A 14657-nucleotide genomic window follows, 5' to 3' on the forward strand; every position below is an offset into this window, starting at 1 on the left:
TTGGTGAAAGATACAAGTACAAGAATGAGGATATATATACAAGAGAAGTAGAGAGCAAGAAAGAACTAAAGATACACAGCTATAACTAACAACTTTCTGTTATACAAAACAGAAGTTAATTACAAGAGTCTAACTAACTTTTGTGTTTCTTGTGGAAGTACATGGATTGCTTATTTGGGCACATGGATAGCTGACGTGGAGACCTGGGAGTCCTTTCATTTCCAACACCCCCCTCAAAACTAGGTGGTGTAGGGTAGACACCTAGTTTGGACAGTAAAACATTGAACTAAGGTGAGGGGAGAGCTTTTGTTAGAAGATCTGCCAATTGAGAATGAGTGGGAAGATATGATAGTTCAATTAAGCCTTCAAGAACCTTGTCTCTAGTAAAGTGGCAATCTATCTCAATGTGTTGTGTGTGCTCATGAAAGACGGGATTCTTGGAAATGTGTATAGCAGACTGGTTATCACAGAACAAAGTGACAGGTTGTAAGTTTGTGAGGCCAAAATCCTGAAGGAGGCGAATAAGCCAAGTGACTTCTGCAGAAGCTGATGCCATAGTTCTATATTCTGCTTCAGAGCTAGATCGTGAAATAGTAGATTATTTCTTAGACTTCCAACTAATGGGAGAGTTTCCCAACATAATAAGGTAACCTATGAGGGAATGTCTAGTGTCAACACATGAAGCCCAGTCTGAATCAGAAAAAGCCTGTAAGTTGAGCTTATCAGAACCCTTTAAAATAATGCCTTGCCCAGCAGTAGAGGAGACATAAGATAAAGTGTGTTGAAGAGCAGCAAAGTGAAGATCAGTGGGCTTTTGCATAAACTAAATTAGTGTTTGAACAACATAGGAGATATCAGACCTGGTATTGGTAAGGAAATTGAGTTTACCAACGAGGCTTCTGTAGACTGTAGGATCAGGCAGAGGGTTGCCTTCAAGAGCAGAGAGTTTAAGGTTAGAGGGTAAGGGTGTTAAAACTGATCTGAGATTAGTGAGCTTGCTGTCTGTGAGAAGCTCTTTGGTAAACTTTTCTTGAGTGAGAATGAAACCTTGATCACTATAACGAGCTTCCATGCCAAGAAAAAAATGTAGAGACCCAAGGTCTTTAATGCTGAAGGTGGTATGTAGGTGAGCTTTGATAGCTTCAATGGCTTGTAGATTAGTTCCAGTAATAAGTATATCATCAACATAGACAACCATAAGGGTGATATCTGCTCCTAACTTGTTGATGAATAAGGAATAATCACGTTTAGATTGCTTGAAGTTCTGCTGTTGAAGGGTGGAAACCAATTTAGCAAACCATAGACGTGAAGCCTGTGTCAGACCATAGAGTCATTTATTTAACTTGCATACTTTCTTGCCTTGGACATGTAAACCCTCAGGAATCTTCAAAAACACTTTTTCATGTAAGTTACCATGAAGGAAAGCGTTGTTAACATCCAATTGGTAAATAGGCCACTTATAATGAGCTGCCACAGCAAGCATACAACGGATAGTTGTCATTTTGACAACAGGGGAAAAAGCCTCCTCAAAATAAACCCCATACTTTTGAGTGTAACCTTTGGCTACAAGTCTAGCCTTGTATCTCTCTAAGCTGCCATCAGCCTTTACTTTGGTTTTGAAAACCCATCAGCCTTTAATTTGGCTACATAGTCCAGGTGTTATTTTGTTCTAGTGCATGAAGCTCTTTGTTCATGGCTTCAATCCAGTGAGGACAGGAAGCTGCTTCTGCATAGGATTTGGGTTCAACATATTTTTGGTGAGTCTGTGAGATAGATTTGTGAGTAACAGAAAGGGCTTGAGAAGATACAAGGTTACACCAATGATTGGAAGTGACATGGTTACACTGATAAGATTGAAGGAGTGAGGGTTGTTTAGGAATTCTTTGGGATCTGCAGAGAGAAGGTGGTGGTGGTGAGGATACAGGTGAAGGTAAAATAGGGAGTAGAATAGGAGAAGAGACAGAAGAATCAAGAGGAGATGTGTTTAAAGGAATAGTAGTAGGGACAGTAGAAGGGGTAGGATGCAGGGAGTTAAAGAAAGGAAGAGGAGGATCAGGATGGTCATCTGTGTAAGTAGGAGTAGAAGTAGGAAGGAAAAATTGTGGTAGAGGAGTAGAGGTAGTGTGATTGAGATAATGAAAAGGAAAGTGCCTTTCAAAGAAGAGGACATCCCTAGATACAATGACAATCTTGGTATCAATATTATAAACTTTGTAGCCTCTTTGTTGAGGGGAATAGCCTATGAAAACATGAGGAGTGGCTCTTAGTGCAAATTTGTGTCTGCCTTGTTTGAGTGTAGAAAACATATGTCAAGCAACTAAAATTCCTAAGAATGGAATAATCAGGTTGTTTGTGAGACCATTGAGGGTAAGAGTAGGAGTTCTGTTAATGAGGAAAGTAGCACATTGCAAACAATCACCCCAAAAGGAATGAGGGAGTTTAGATTGGAAAGATAAAGCCCTAGCAACCTCAAGAAGATGTCTGTGCTTCCTCTCAACAATCCCATTTTGTTGAGGAGTGTCTCTACAACTGGTTTGAAGGAAGATGCCATGCTGTTTGTAAAAGAGAAGAGCATCTACCTCAGTAATCTCCTTAGCATTATCACTTCGAATGGTTTTAACTTTGTGGTCAAATTGATTTTCAACAAGCAGTACAAATTGTTGAAGAAGAGTAGGACATTCACTCTTACTTTTAATGAGAAAAATCCAGGTGAAGCGAGTGAAATCATCAACTATGGTGATGAAACCAGTGTGAAGTTGTCTAGTTTTAAACCTATAAGGCCCCCATATATCAATGTGCAAAAAGTTTCAAGGGATTGGAACTCCTAGTGATACTGTGAGGGAAGGGTAGTCTTGTTTGTTTAGCCATGGGGCAGATAGTACAAAAGGAAGAATCAGAATCAGAATCATGCATAAAAGAGAGAAACAATCTTTTTATTTGAGACATGGGCAAATGCCCCAATCTAAGATGCCACAATTTTGTATTACAAACAATTTTATTTTGGTATACAACATTACAAATGTCAATCTTTTAAGGAATCTTGCAATCTTGTAACGGAGAAGTATGCTCAATCTTGTAGTGAGGTAACACCACTCTTGCATCAGTGGTCCTGATACTCCTGAATAAAACAGCCAGAGGGTGTAAATAGAATTTTACAAGATAAATCCTGGCACAATTTACTAATAGAGATCAAATTGAATTGAAATTCAGGAACATATAACACTTCTCTTAATTCAACACCATTAGTAAGACAAACTGTGCCATTGCATTGAACATGGACTTTCCTCCCATCTGGAATGGTAATCATATGATCTTTAGCACTAACATAAGTATATGAATGAAAGAGAGTAAGATCATGAGTCATGTGGTCTGAAGCACCACTATCAAGAATCCAAGAATGAGGATTATGAGTAACAAAACAGGAGGAACCTGCAAAGAGAGCAGTAATGTGATCAGAAGAACTGGAAGCTTCTTTCTTGAGGATGTTGAGAAGATGTCTGTATTGGTTACTGGTGAGCTTGGTGGTCACAAGAGCATCATCATCAGAATCTAGTTCCATTTGTGCATTATGAGCTGAGCCATTAGGCCTTCTCCAGGTGTTATTCTTGAAAATTGGGGGATAACCATGGACTTTCCAACAACGTTCAATACTATGAGCATAGGCTTTGCAGTGGTCACAGAAGTAGGATCCAAAACGTTTAACACCAGATTCTCTTAATTTGTCTGATCTGTGACTAAGAGGAGGGATAAGAGAGGCTTTATGTCTGTCAAAAGAGGACTTTCTGTCAGCATTGAAAGCAAGGGATTCATGATGAGATTCATTCAGTTTGCTGAGTGTTTGATGCCTCTATTCTTGATCATGGATTTGATGCTTGGGCAATAGTGGGTAGTTCAGGCATCATCAAGATGGTACTACGCACTTGAGTATATTTGGAGTCAACCTTCATTAAGAAATGAGTGAGTCTTTGATTCTGTTGAAGCTTGTAAAACTGTTGTGTAAGGTTGCAAGAACATTCATCACAAGAACATGTGGGTAGAGGGTTGAGATGGTCAATTTCATCCCAAATAGTTTTAAACTTGGTATAAAAATCAGCTATAGACATGTCAGGATCATGAGTTAATTGACCAAGCTCTTCTTATAAAGAATAGAGTTGTGCATTTGAAGAACAACCATACCTCTCATGGAGTTCATCCCATATCTCTTTGGCAGTCTTGTGTCATTGAACACTATTAGCAATGCTTGGTTCAAGAGAAGATAAAAGCCAACCAATAACCACATCATTAACACGCCTACATGCATTCAAATCAGAGGAATCTATGGCAGGTTTGGGGAGTTCTGCCATCAACAAAAGATGATCTTGTTCTTGGCAGAAAGAGCAAGAATAATGGCCCTCCTCCAATCACCATATCCAGAGCCATTGAAAACAGAAGTAATGATCTTATGCCCTACATCAGAAGAATGAAGATAATAGATGCTGGCTGGATTGTTAGTAGGATCAAGGGTTTGAGGTTAGGAAGAAGGCTGAGTCATTGTAAAGAAAAGCAAGCGGAAGAAGAAAAGAAGAAGGATCGAAAAACTAGATATCTGATACCATGTTGAAACTCAGAAAAGTTTAATATCAAGACTCAATTCAATCTTTAATCATGCAATATTCTATACTCCAATACTATGACACATGGATATCTCAGTACTAGTTCAGGTTTCACTCAACCGAAAGAAAAACAGGAGAGCAAATAATTTTAGCATTTTAACGATCTTTGACAAGTCAATTCCTGAAATCACTACAGCATCACAGATAGAAGGTCAAGTGATTGTAAAGCAAGCTAAGCTACCATTAGCAAATAAGCATTGTGAAAGAGAAAAAAACCAGTATCACGGAGGAAAAAATCAAACTTACCTGTTTAAGTGTTTTTACTAAATTGTGTTTCTATTCATTCATGATATGCAGCTTGTCCTCATCCTCTCCTTTCCGCTTCGCTTTTTCATCAGTTGTATCGACTTTGTCATTTTCCTGCACACAAGTGAACATCTATGACTTTTGGCTAGCTTCAGTTAAATACCAAGAATCTATTCCATCATGAACAAGTATTCGTTTATTTACACATACAGAATTAAAAAAAGAGAAACACTCTACTGGTAGATAATATCATCATATAACCTCAACTGCACTCCAACAAACTCGCTAAGATGTCTTTTTCCAGCATCTGGTCAACAAAAAGTCAGCAAGACTAGTGTTTTCTGTAAAACCTAATATTTGGATTTTAACCACCCAAAGACAAGCAACATAACAATACTACAGGCACTAACGACAGAATGCTTAACAACAGACAGCAAGTATCATGAAATCCACTCACAAACGATTATAGATTTTCAAATCAATAACAAGACACATGAAGGGTGCATTTAAGTAAAAACATCACATTGCCATTAATATAAGTTATTGTTCATAAGTCTTATTATTAATTTGCAAAACCCATAAATTTTATCAACTGGGATTTTTCCAACATTCAGTAGCTATTATCCGAAAACAACACTACAAAGGGCACATCTGGTATTGAGTTTTTAAGTATAGGAAATGGAATCTATTATTGAGTACTTTTTATGAGTGTGGGTGATAATTGCTCACAGTTTGAGTGGGCATCTAAAACCCCAGTTTGTAAGCTCTTCTAATCACGAATTAGCTCTTTGTTTGGATAGTAATATAGTAGCTATAGGATGGCAGAGGGGAACATGGAGCTTCATTTTCCCTCAAATCTCTCCAATATTGATTCATTGAAATAATATTATGGATCCGTCCCTTTCTTTCTCGCGACCTTTTATCCAAATGATTGATCATGTTCCCTTCTCCCTTGTTCTCGATCTTCTCCTATCCAAACAAAGTCCAAGTAGTTCCTTTTCTACTACTTTCCAGGCTTTAGTAATATCTCTTCTTGATTTTTTTACCACTTCCATACTCTCTCTGCTTTCTATAATTATACCAAACAAGTGATAACCATAAAGCTTTAAACAACAATCAGTCAAACAATTTAATAAATCACACAAAATTTTACTAGCTCTTATTATCTGAAATCATGGATCCGGTGTTTCCATGTTTGTATCACAACAGTCAACATTTCATACAATACAAATTTTGAATATCAACTAACTTTTCTTAGAGTACAATATTTGTCTTAAAATATATCAATACACTGCCATGAAAACTTCAAGAACTTTATTAATCCTACACTTTCTATTAATAAATGTACCAATTCAATATTCCAAAATTAATCATAAAATAAACTCCAGTAGCTAAATTATCTTAATCAACGACTCCATTACTTAAAAGATTAACAGCAGAAAAAAAATGCAGTATACAGACTCCAAAAAAGTAATAGTAGTAATATTAAGAAACAGGACAAGGAATGGAAAACCTCTAAAGCAGAAAGAAATTGATTCTCAACCACAGCAAAAATTTAATCTCTTTCTGCTTATCGTGCTCCGTCACGTTGTCACCTTCATCACTCAACAATGGCATTTTATCCAACGGTGCAGAGTCACCAAAATCCTTTATTTTACTTTCAACATTATTAGAAGATTCAGGACACGAAATAGGGTATTTATTACCCTTGAAAACTCGATTAAGTGAAGGAGAATTAATAGGGATAACATTAGGGTTAGGGTTTGCGACAACATTAGGGTTAGGGTTTGCGATAACATTTGTAGAAGTAGGAACAAGCGAAGGGAAGACGGAAGAAGAAGAAGAAGGTAGGAGTGAACGAGATTTGGAACGACGAAGAAAAAAGGTTCGAAAGTTTTTGAGAAAGATAGAAGGTGGTGGCATTAGCCATCGTCTTCTTTAAGCAGAAGGTAATTTATGGAAATTTCCTCTGTATAAAGATATAGCCACCATTTTTGTTGCTCTTCTGAGCAGTATCAACTATCAACGCAACTTTTTAGGGGAATACGCTGGAAAATGAACAATCAAGAATTTTATTTATATGCTTTCTATTTGAAATATTTCATTTTAACGTGAGAAATTTCATTAATATTTTTGAGATATATCTAGAAGATAAAAGCACTTGAATGCTAATTTTTGAAGACGTCAACACCGTTTATAATTCATCTTATTTTAACCAATGTACTCTATTTATTCTTCATTTTGATTCGTCCCACACATTTTGCATTAGTTGTCATTTTAATTTGTTTTACTCATTTTGTATTATTTTAATTTGAACAATTGTTTCCCTCTTTTGATTTATTACCAACGTCCACCCACAATTTTTCTCATTGCTCCTATTTGACTAGGACATTGGGAGTATTTTAATGTGTAGATATCGAAAAATATGGGTACACCGGACATTTCTTAAATTTTAAAAACAAACTAGTACTACATATAGAACAAGAGAAAAGTTTAGATGAGTAGGTAAAGTATTATACTCCCTTTATTCCTTAAAAGAAGTTATCATTTGCTATTTGAGGTGTTTTATTATTCTTTTCAAACAAAAATCTTTATATTTTATGTCCCAAATATGGAAAAAAATAACATTGTTCAAGCATATTTTAATATTTTTATATTTCCTATGTGTCTTCATATGTTTCCCACTAACTTTATAAAAATATTTTTTTATTAGTTGTAGTTTACATATTTTTTCCACGACCTTTCTTTTCATATTTTTTAATGTTTATGGTTCTCATTTTTCCTTTTCATCATCATCATACCCAGTTTATCACCCCATTGCAAAACCATGAGCAGGGTCTGGGGAGGGAAGGACGGCGGCAATTCATACCCAGAAAAGAGAGTGCGGTCAAAGAGTCCCTCAACTCGAGGGGAAATAAGAAAAGTTCTAGCAACGAAAAGAGTGGGTGAAGTTGAAGTCACCTTCGCAAGCCCTGCATCTGAAAAAAAATTAATAATAAAAATAATAATAATAATAATAATAATATTAAGGAGACTTATTTAGCGCTTATTAAATCCAATTTGCGATTCCGTTGGAAGAATCTTGTCTCGAATAGAAATTCTCTTCCTAAACATCGCTTTGTGTCTTGGTTGGCGGCTAAAAAAAATTCGCGTACGAAGGACAAACTCTTATGTGTAGGTGTGGCGAGGGATGATCTGTGCCCCTTATGTGGTATGTAGTCTGAATCATCGAAACATCTTTTCTTTTGAATGTCCTTTTAGTATGCGATGTATCTCAGTTGTCCGGTGTTGGATAGGGGTTACTTGTCGCCTTCTTGATAACATGGACTTTAGGAAGTCTAAGAAAAATCGGATGCAAAGGAATGTTCTATGTGCTATTTATGCTACTTTGATTTACCAAATATGGATGAATAGCAATTTAGTTGTTTGGAAGGGGTTTGTGAGAAGGCCACAGCAGGTTCTATGTGATATTCGGACAATTGCGTGGGATCGTTTTGATATTCTACATCCTGAATTCACTGATACTGTAATTAACAAATGACTATTGTATTTTGATTAAAAGTTGTTGTTTGTGACCTACTTTGTTGCTGTCAGTGCAACTTTTGCGGTGCTTTTTGATGGTTGTATAGCTACTGTAATGATGCTGTGTGATGGGTGCAGATTATGTTGTTTTTCTGCTGTTGTGACCTGTTGCTCTATGGGGTTTTGTTTGTTAGCTGTCTGTGCAACCTGCTGGTGTGTCCTGCTAACCTGCAATGCTGACTTTTTTGGCTGTCTCTTGCTGTCTGACTTCTTGTGGTGCAGTTGGCTGGTGCTCTTTGGCTGTTGTCTGCTTCTTGCTATTGTTTGGAGTGCATGTTGTCTGTTGATTTATTTCTTGTGCAGTCTGCTTGCTAGTTTGTGTAACTATTATAGTTTATTCTATATAGCTTTAGATATTTGCTGACACTATAGTGTTGGATGGTTTTAGGCCTCGCTTTCTCGTATGCACATGAAGAATGGGATGAGGAAACCCTTTAGGTGGACCTAGTTTCCACACTGATGCAAATAAGAAAGGCTGAGTTTTCCCTTACCTTGATGTACTTTGTTTTTTTTGGTGAATGAATTTTTTTTATTTGCCAAAATAATAATAATAATAATAATAATAATAATAATAATAATAATAATAATAATAATAATAATAATACCTTTATCAAATTCATTATTCAATAAAATAATATATCCACAATAAAAAAAATTATTTTTCTTAATTTCCATGAACATTGGTGGGAACTGAAACGGAAGAAGTATTTATTATCTAGAGCAACGAGGCTCAAATCCTATGCGTGTCTATTTTTGACCTATGAAATTTCATGTGGCAACCCTGAAGTTTCGACATTTTCACGTGGTAGACAAACTTTTTTTTAATCCACGTGGTGACCTTGACATTCCAACTTTTCCACGTGATAGACAAAAGAAAGTTTTTGTTAACTTTACGCTATTTTTGTCCAACGTAATGAATTTTTTTTCAGAATACAAATGTCATGATCACCTTAATTAACCGGATATTTCGAAATTCAGTCGAAATAAGTACTTAATTTAACTAAAAATTTACATTTTGTCTAACAAATGAAAAAACTAATAGCTTAACATCAACACGTGAATTTTTTAAAATATTTGTGGAAAAACCAAAAGTTAGAGAGTAACCAAATTTTTTTTTTCTTTGTTGGTTTTCTAAACTTAAACAAAACCCCACATTTCCTCGTTACAATTTCGCCCACTCCCTTCTCCCCGACTTAGTGACTCCCAAGTCCCAAAACTTCCTCCTGATGTCCTTCTCTGCATGCTGCTAGGCTTCGGTCACCGCATCGAGGTCATCTTTACAGTTACAAGCTTTATTGCATCATTCTACCAAGCCTTTTTTCGGTATGTTTCAGAATTCTTTGTCTTTTTCTAATATTTTTTATTCTCCAGATTTTGTGTTAGTCCAATTTGTTCGTTTATGGCTAAATACTTCTTGTAATTTGAATTTTCTGTTATATTGTTCCAGTAGACTATTGGACATGTTTGTCATTTTTCGGTTGATAAAACAAGCAATTAAACTTCGTTCATTTAATTGAAATTTCTGTTAGGTAAATTAATTGCATCATCAATTTGAAACAATGGGGTGTCTATTTTCTTTTTTTAATTTGATTAAACTGTGAAAAGGGTAGATATTTGTGAATTAATGGTGAATTTTGAATAAATCTGAATGCTTAATAGTTTAATAGTGAATTAAACTATCAAATGATATATTATGCTCAGCTTTCAAAATACGAAAAATCACCATGGAAAATTAGCATAAATGAAACGTTTTTAACAGTAATTTTTATGTTTACATTGTGGACATCACTTGAAATTCTTTCTAGATCCGCCACTGTATATTGTTGCATAAGACAATATTGTTATATATGGGCTATATAGCACAAATAATACAAAATGTATTGCGACTCTTCGTATGCTAGCATATGGGGTAGCTGTTGATCGAGTGGATGCAGAGTATATCCGAATTAGGAAAAGCAATGCACCACTTGTATTTATTCATTTCACAAAGGGAGCTGTAATTAACCAATTTAGCAAGCAATATTTGAGAAAATCAACACCACAAGCTTTGACTAGTTTATTGGCCTTTGGGGAAGAGTAAGGATTCCCCGACATGATTAGCATTGGAGGAGTATGAAATAACAGGTTATGAATTTGATATCATCAAAAAAGTTGCAAGTGTTATCTTCACAAGTGCAAAAAAATGCGAACTCTTCAGCTGCAAAGTTTAATGGTTCTGATCTAGTATGGTCTGAACTTCACATATTTCAAAAAGATTCTTGCTAAAAGAAGAAAGCTGTGTGACCACATTAGACATGTCCATTCTTTCTTGAGTGAGCTCATTAGAGCAATTAACTGCCATTCCAAGAATAGAAACCAAGCCTTCTAAGATAGTACTTGTGTTAATCTTCTTCACAACCAGTACTTCTAGTTCCTTAAGCAAAGCCTCATCTAGAATTTCGGTCACCCTATCAGGCAAAGCTTCTTTAACATAGTGCTGGAGGCTAATGCTACCATTGAACATCTTGTTAGTGGGTCGCTTTCCGGTGAACATTTCTAATAGTAGGATCCCATAACTATAGACATCACCATGTATCGACACCTCGTTTCCCAATCCATACTCTGCATCATTAGTGATCACACCTTTAGTATGGTTAAATCATGTATGTTCGTAGTCAAGGGTATAATTATAACAATTTTGGTGAATCAATTAGCATAATTCCATAATCTCTAAGCATATACTGTTAGAGTATATTATATATTCCGAGACCTTAACCATCAACATAAGCTTTTGGTTGAGTTGGTTCCTTGACTTGGTATCATAGCTGATGGTTGAGGTCAAAAATATGTTATATATTCTAACATATACTTCCTCTGTCTCTAATAAATTGTCACAGTTTAGTTTATGCTTAAGCAAATAGCAAAGTGTAGTCATTAATGAGAAACGGAGGAAGTACTTCCAAGTTATAGATTAGTTGAAATGAAGTAACAAGCAAAGTGAAGATAGTTTGAAGGAATAAGGATAGAGATAGGGATGCTTGCGAGTTACCTGGAGGAGTGTAACCAATAGTTCCCCGAACTCCAAGGGAGCTAGACTCGCAATTTTCATGGGAGCTCCTAATGCCTTCCGAGAGGAATTTAGCCAATCCAAAGTCACTAACATGTGCTACCATATCTTCATCCAAAAGGACATTGCTTGGCTTCATATCACAGTGAACTATTCTATCACCACAATCATAATGCAGATACTCCAAGGCATTAGCCACCTCCACTGCAATTTTAAGTCTTTGACCAAGGTTTAGGTTTTTAGGTGTAGATTTGTCATCAACCATGTAAATTTCCTTTGGATGCAACCAATCTTCCAAACTTCCATTGACCATATACTCATAAACCAAAGCCTTGAATTCATTACCTTGATAATCAATACTTGAGCAAACATTTATCACCTTTACCAAATTCCGATGTCTTATAGCTCGAAGGACACTACATTCGGCCATGAAACTCTTGGACGCGCCATGTTGCTCAAGGTTGAACACCTTGATTGCAACAATTGACTCATCATGATCATGAAGTAAACCCTTGTACACAACCCCAAAAGTACCTTTGCCAATCAAATTTTCAGATGAAAACCCATTTGAAGCCTTCAAAAGACTTTGGTATGACAAATTTGGATAATTTTCTAACTGATGTCCTTCATATGTGGGTTGTTGCATTTTCCTCTTTTTGTACCAAAGAACATATAACACAAATACTACAACTATCAAAACAAGTCCAAGAGACCCTAAAATTATAGCTAGTTTAACTCTTCTTCTATGTCTTGGCCTTGTTTTCTGATCATCAAAATTGCATTTAGGTAGCTTTAGCTCAGGCATGCCTCCACAGAGTCTAGTGTCACCATCTACCGAAAAACCATTTGTATTACTAAAGATTCCTCCAACAGGCATCTCACCTTCAAGGTCGATATTATGCGACAAATTTAACATTTGCAATGGAAGTGTTACAAGATATTCAGGAATTCGACCAGATAAGTTGTTTCTTGATAAATCTAACAAAATGAGACCCTTCAATGCATTTAGTTCATTAGGGATTCTTCCTTTAAAAAAGTTCCCCATCATAAACAGGTACTGTAACACTACACAGGCACCAAGAGTGCTTGGAATTTCTCCTGATAGCATGTTTTCAGAAATGTTAAGTGCACCAAGATTCTTGAGTTTCCCAACTTCCTTGGGAAGGGACCCAGTTAAACGATTATTAGACAAATCGAGGATGCCAGACAAGGTGGAGAGACTAAGAAGTGATGATGGTATCTTTCCACTTAAATGATTGTTAGAAAGTATCAAGGACAGTAGGCTTCTACAATGTCCGAGACTTGAGGGTATTTGGCCTTCAAGATTATTTGCTGATAGTTGAAGTAAAACCAGATTTGTTAAGTTCCCAATTGAGGATGGTATACCCCCAGATAATTGGTTATAACTAAAGTCTAATTGGTTCAGATTTTGAAGTTTTCCAATAACCTGGGGAATAACACCAGTAAGTTGGTTGTTCCATCCAGAAAACAAACCCATGTTTACAAGGTTATCTATACAAGATGGAATCTGTCCAGATATCTTATTATTTGTGAATGTTAATACAAAAATCATTGAGAAATTGCAGAAAATACTAGGAAAATTTCCTTTGAAATTATTGTAACTTATGGAAAGAAACCTTAAATTTGTGGCATTGGCTAAAGAAACAGCAAAATTTAAATCACCGGTTAGAAAGTTTTGAAAAAGGGTAAGGCGTGTAAGATTGACTAATCTGTGCAGAGAAGGAACTTGTCCTTGAAGATTGTTAGAACCCAATTGAAGAACTTCTAAATTTGATGAATTGGTTATAAAAGTAGGAATGAATCCTGTGAAATTATTTCTAAAAATAGAAAACCATTGCAGGTGCGGAAATTTGATGCTGGAACCTGAAGGAAGGTTTCCCTCCAAAAAATTCATTCCCACATCAAAACTATTCAACAAAGTAAGGTTAAAGATTGAGGGTGAGATTCTTCCAGATAATCTGTTTTCGTCCATTTTCAGGACTCTCAAACTTTTCAGGTTACCTAAGCTTTCTGGTATGCTTCCAACCAAGTAGTTTTTTTGTAAAAAGAGTTGTTGAATGGAAGATATGTTCCCTAAAAATGAAGGGATTGTGAGAGAATAGTTGTTATTTCCAAGGTCTAGATATTGTAGATGTAACAAGAGACTAAACCCGGAAGGGATATGTCCTGCTAACCTGTTATGTCCAAGATCAAGGTCCAAGAGATTTAAACATGAAGACATATTTATTGGAATTTGTCCTTCGATCGAGTTATTATTAAGCCATAAATATTGTAATCTGTTCAATTTTCCTATTTCAGGAGGAATAGTGCCACTAAAGGTGTTGTTTTGCATATATAATTCTTTCAGAAAGCTACGATTCCTATATGTGGAGATATTATACCTGTTAGTTTTGATGACTGTAAATTTAGGACAGTCACCCTTTGGTATTGATGACTGCAGGTAACCCCGAACCAGTGACAAAAATGGAGGGTATTGTTCCATAAGCGCATCACACTAAGAGGGTCGTCTCTTATTTTGGCTTTGATTTCGAGTAATGCTAACCGATCTGTTTCGTTACTTCCGGCCATGGAAAAATGAAGATAGTACAAGAATGTAGTTGCTACATAAATGATCAGGTAAAATTTGGAGCATGACATGTTGTCAATATTTTTTGGATATAAGTTTTGTAATGGCATGAGAACAAGGGCGTTTTAATGGTGCTTGAAAATTAAAGGGGTAGTTTACTTCTACAAAACACATAGCACTACAACATTGACCGTGTGATTTCTTTGAAAGGTAATCTGTTTGGTGTAAAAGTCTTGTGCGCGCACTAACCTGAAAAATAACAAGTGTTTTCTTGTACTCAGAATACACTTATGAAGTGAAAATACTTGATGTTGATGCATTTTAAAATACTATGAACTTGGTTCATACAAGACTTTGTCATGTTTGGTGGAAGTTGTGGCACATAATTGTTGAGTTGATTGAAAAAACAGGATAGATAGGAATATTTGGTCACTTGGTAGTTATTCTGACACTCCCAGTATCCCGCACCGCAGTTCGGGTGAAAAGTTTTTTTTTCCAGAAAAATGCGGACAAATCATACCCGTTTTCCATAGAGAGAGTAAAG

The 14657-nt window shown here is 36.0% G+C and overlaps 2 protein-coding genes across 2 annotated transcripts; both read right to left on the minus strand.

The window, feature by feature from the left end:
• Nucleotides 1-1643: 1643 nt before the first annotated feature.
• LOC130798732 (uncharacterized) lies at nucleotides 1644-4279 on the minus strand. The gene is made up of 6 exons (XM_057661833.1): nucleotides 4177-4279; nucleotides 3921-4093; nucleotides 3181-3847; nucleotides 3010-3118; nucleotides 2360-2772; nucleotides 1644-2239 (listed from the first exon to the last, which is right to left on the minus strand). Exons 1-6 carry the CDS (start codon nucleotides 4277-4279, stop codon nucleotides 1644-1646), a joined length of 2061 nt encoding a protein of 686 aa, XP_057517816.1.
• A 5534-nt stretch (nucleotides 4280-9813) lies between these two features.
• Nucleotides 9814-14029, minus strand: LOC130797592 (probable LRR receptor-like serine/threonine-protein kinase At3g47570). The gene is made up of 2 exons (XM_057660233.1): nucleotides 11509-14029; nucleotides 9814-11081 (listed from the first exon to the last, which is right to left on the minus strand). The coding sequence occupies exons 1-2, from the start codon at nucleotides 14027-14029 to the stop codon at nucleotides 10687-10689; spliced, it is 2916 nt and encodes a 971-aa protein (XP_057516216.1). The 3' UTR covers nucleotides 9814-10686.
• Between the last annotated feature and the right edge of the window lie 628 nt (nucleotides 14030-14657).

This window comes from Amaranthus tricolor, chromosome 13, assembly GCF_026212465.1.
Source record: "Amaranthus tricolor cultivar Red isolate AtriRed21 chromosome 13, ASM2621246v1, whole genome shotgun sequence".
Taxonomy (NCBI): Eukaryota; Viridiplantae; Streptophyta; class Magnoliopsida; order Caryophyllales; family Amaranthaceae; genus Amaranthus; species Amaranthus tricolor.

Excerpts from the sequence above, each read along its gene's own strand:
- LOC130797592 (XM_057660233.1), bottom strand. The coding sequence starts at position 14,029 with ATGGAACAATACCCTCCATTTTTGTCACTGGTTCGGGGTTACCTGCAG. Across the intron at positions 11,082-11,508 it reads TATTGGTTACACTCCTCCAG|AGTATGGATTGGGAAACGAG; the intron begins GTAACTCGCAAG and ends CTAATGATGCAG.
- LOC130798732 (XM_057661833.1), bottom strand. The coding sequence starts at position 4,279 with ATGTGGTTATTGGTTGGCTTTTATCTTCTCTTGAACCAAGCATTGCTA. Across the intron at positions 3,848-3,920 it reads TTGACTCCAAATATACTCAA|AGGCATCAAACACTCAGCAA; the intron begins GTGCGTAGTACC and ends GATCAAGAATAG. Across the intron at positions 2,773-3,009 it reads AGATTGACATTTGTAATGTT|GTTTAAAACTAGACAACTTC; the intron begins GTATACCAAAAT and ends GGGGCCTTATAG.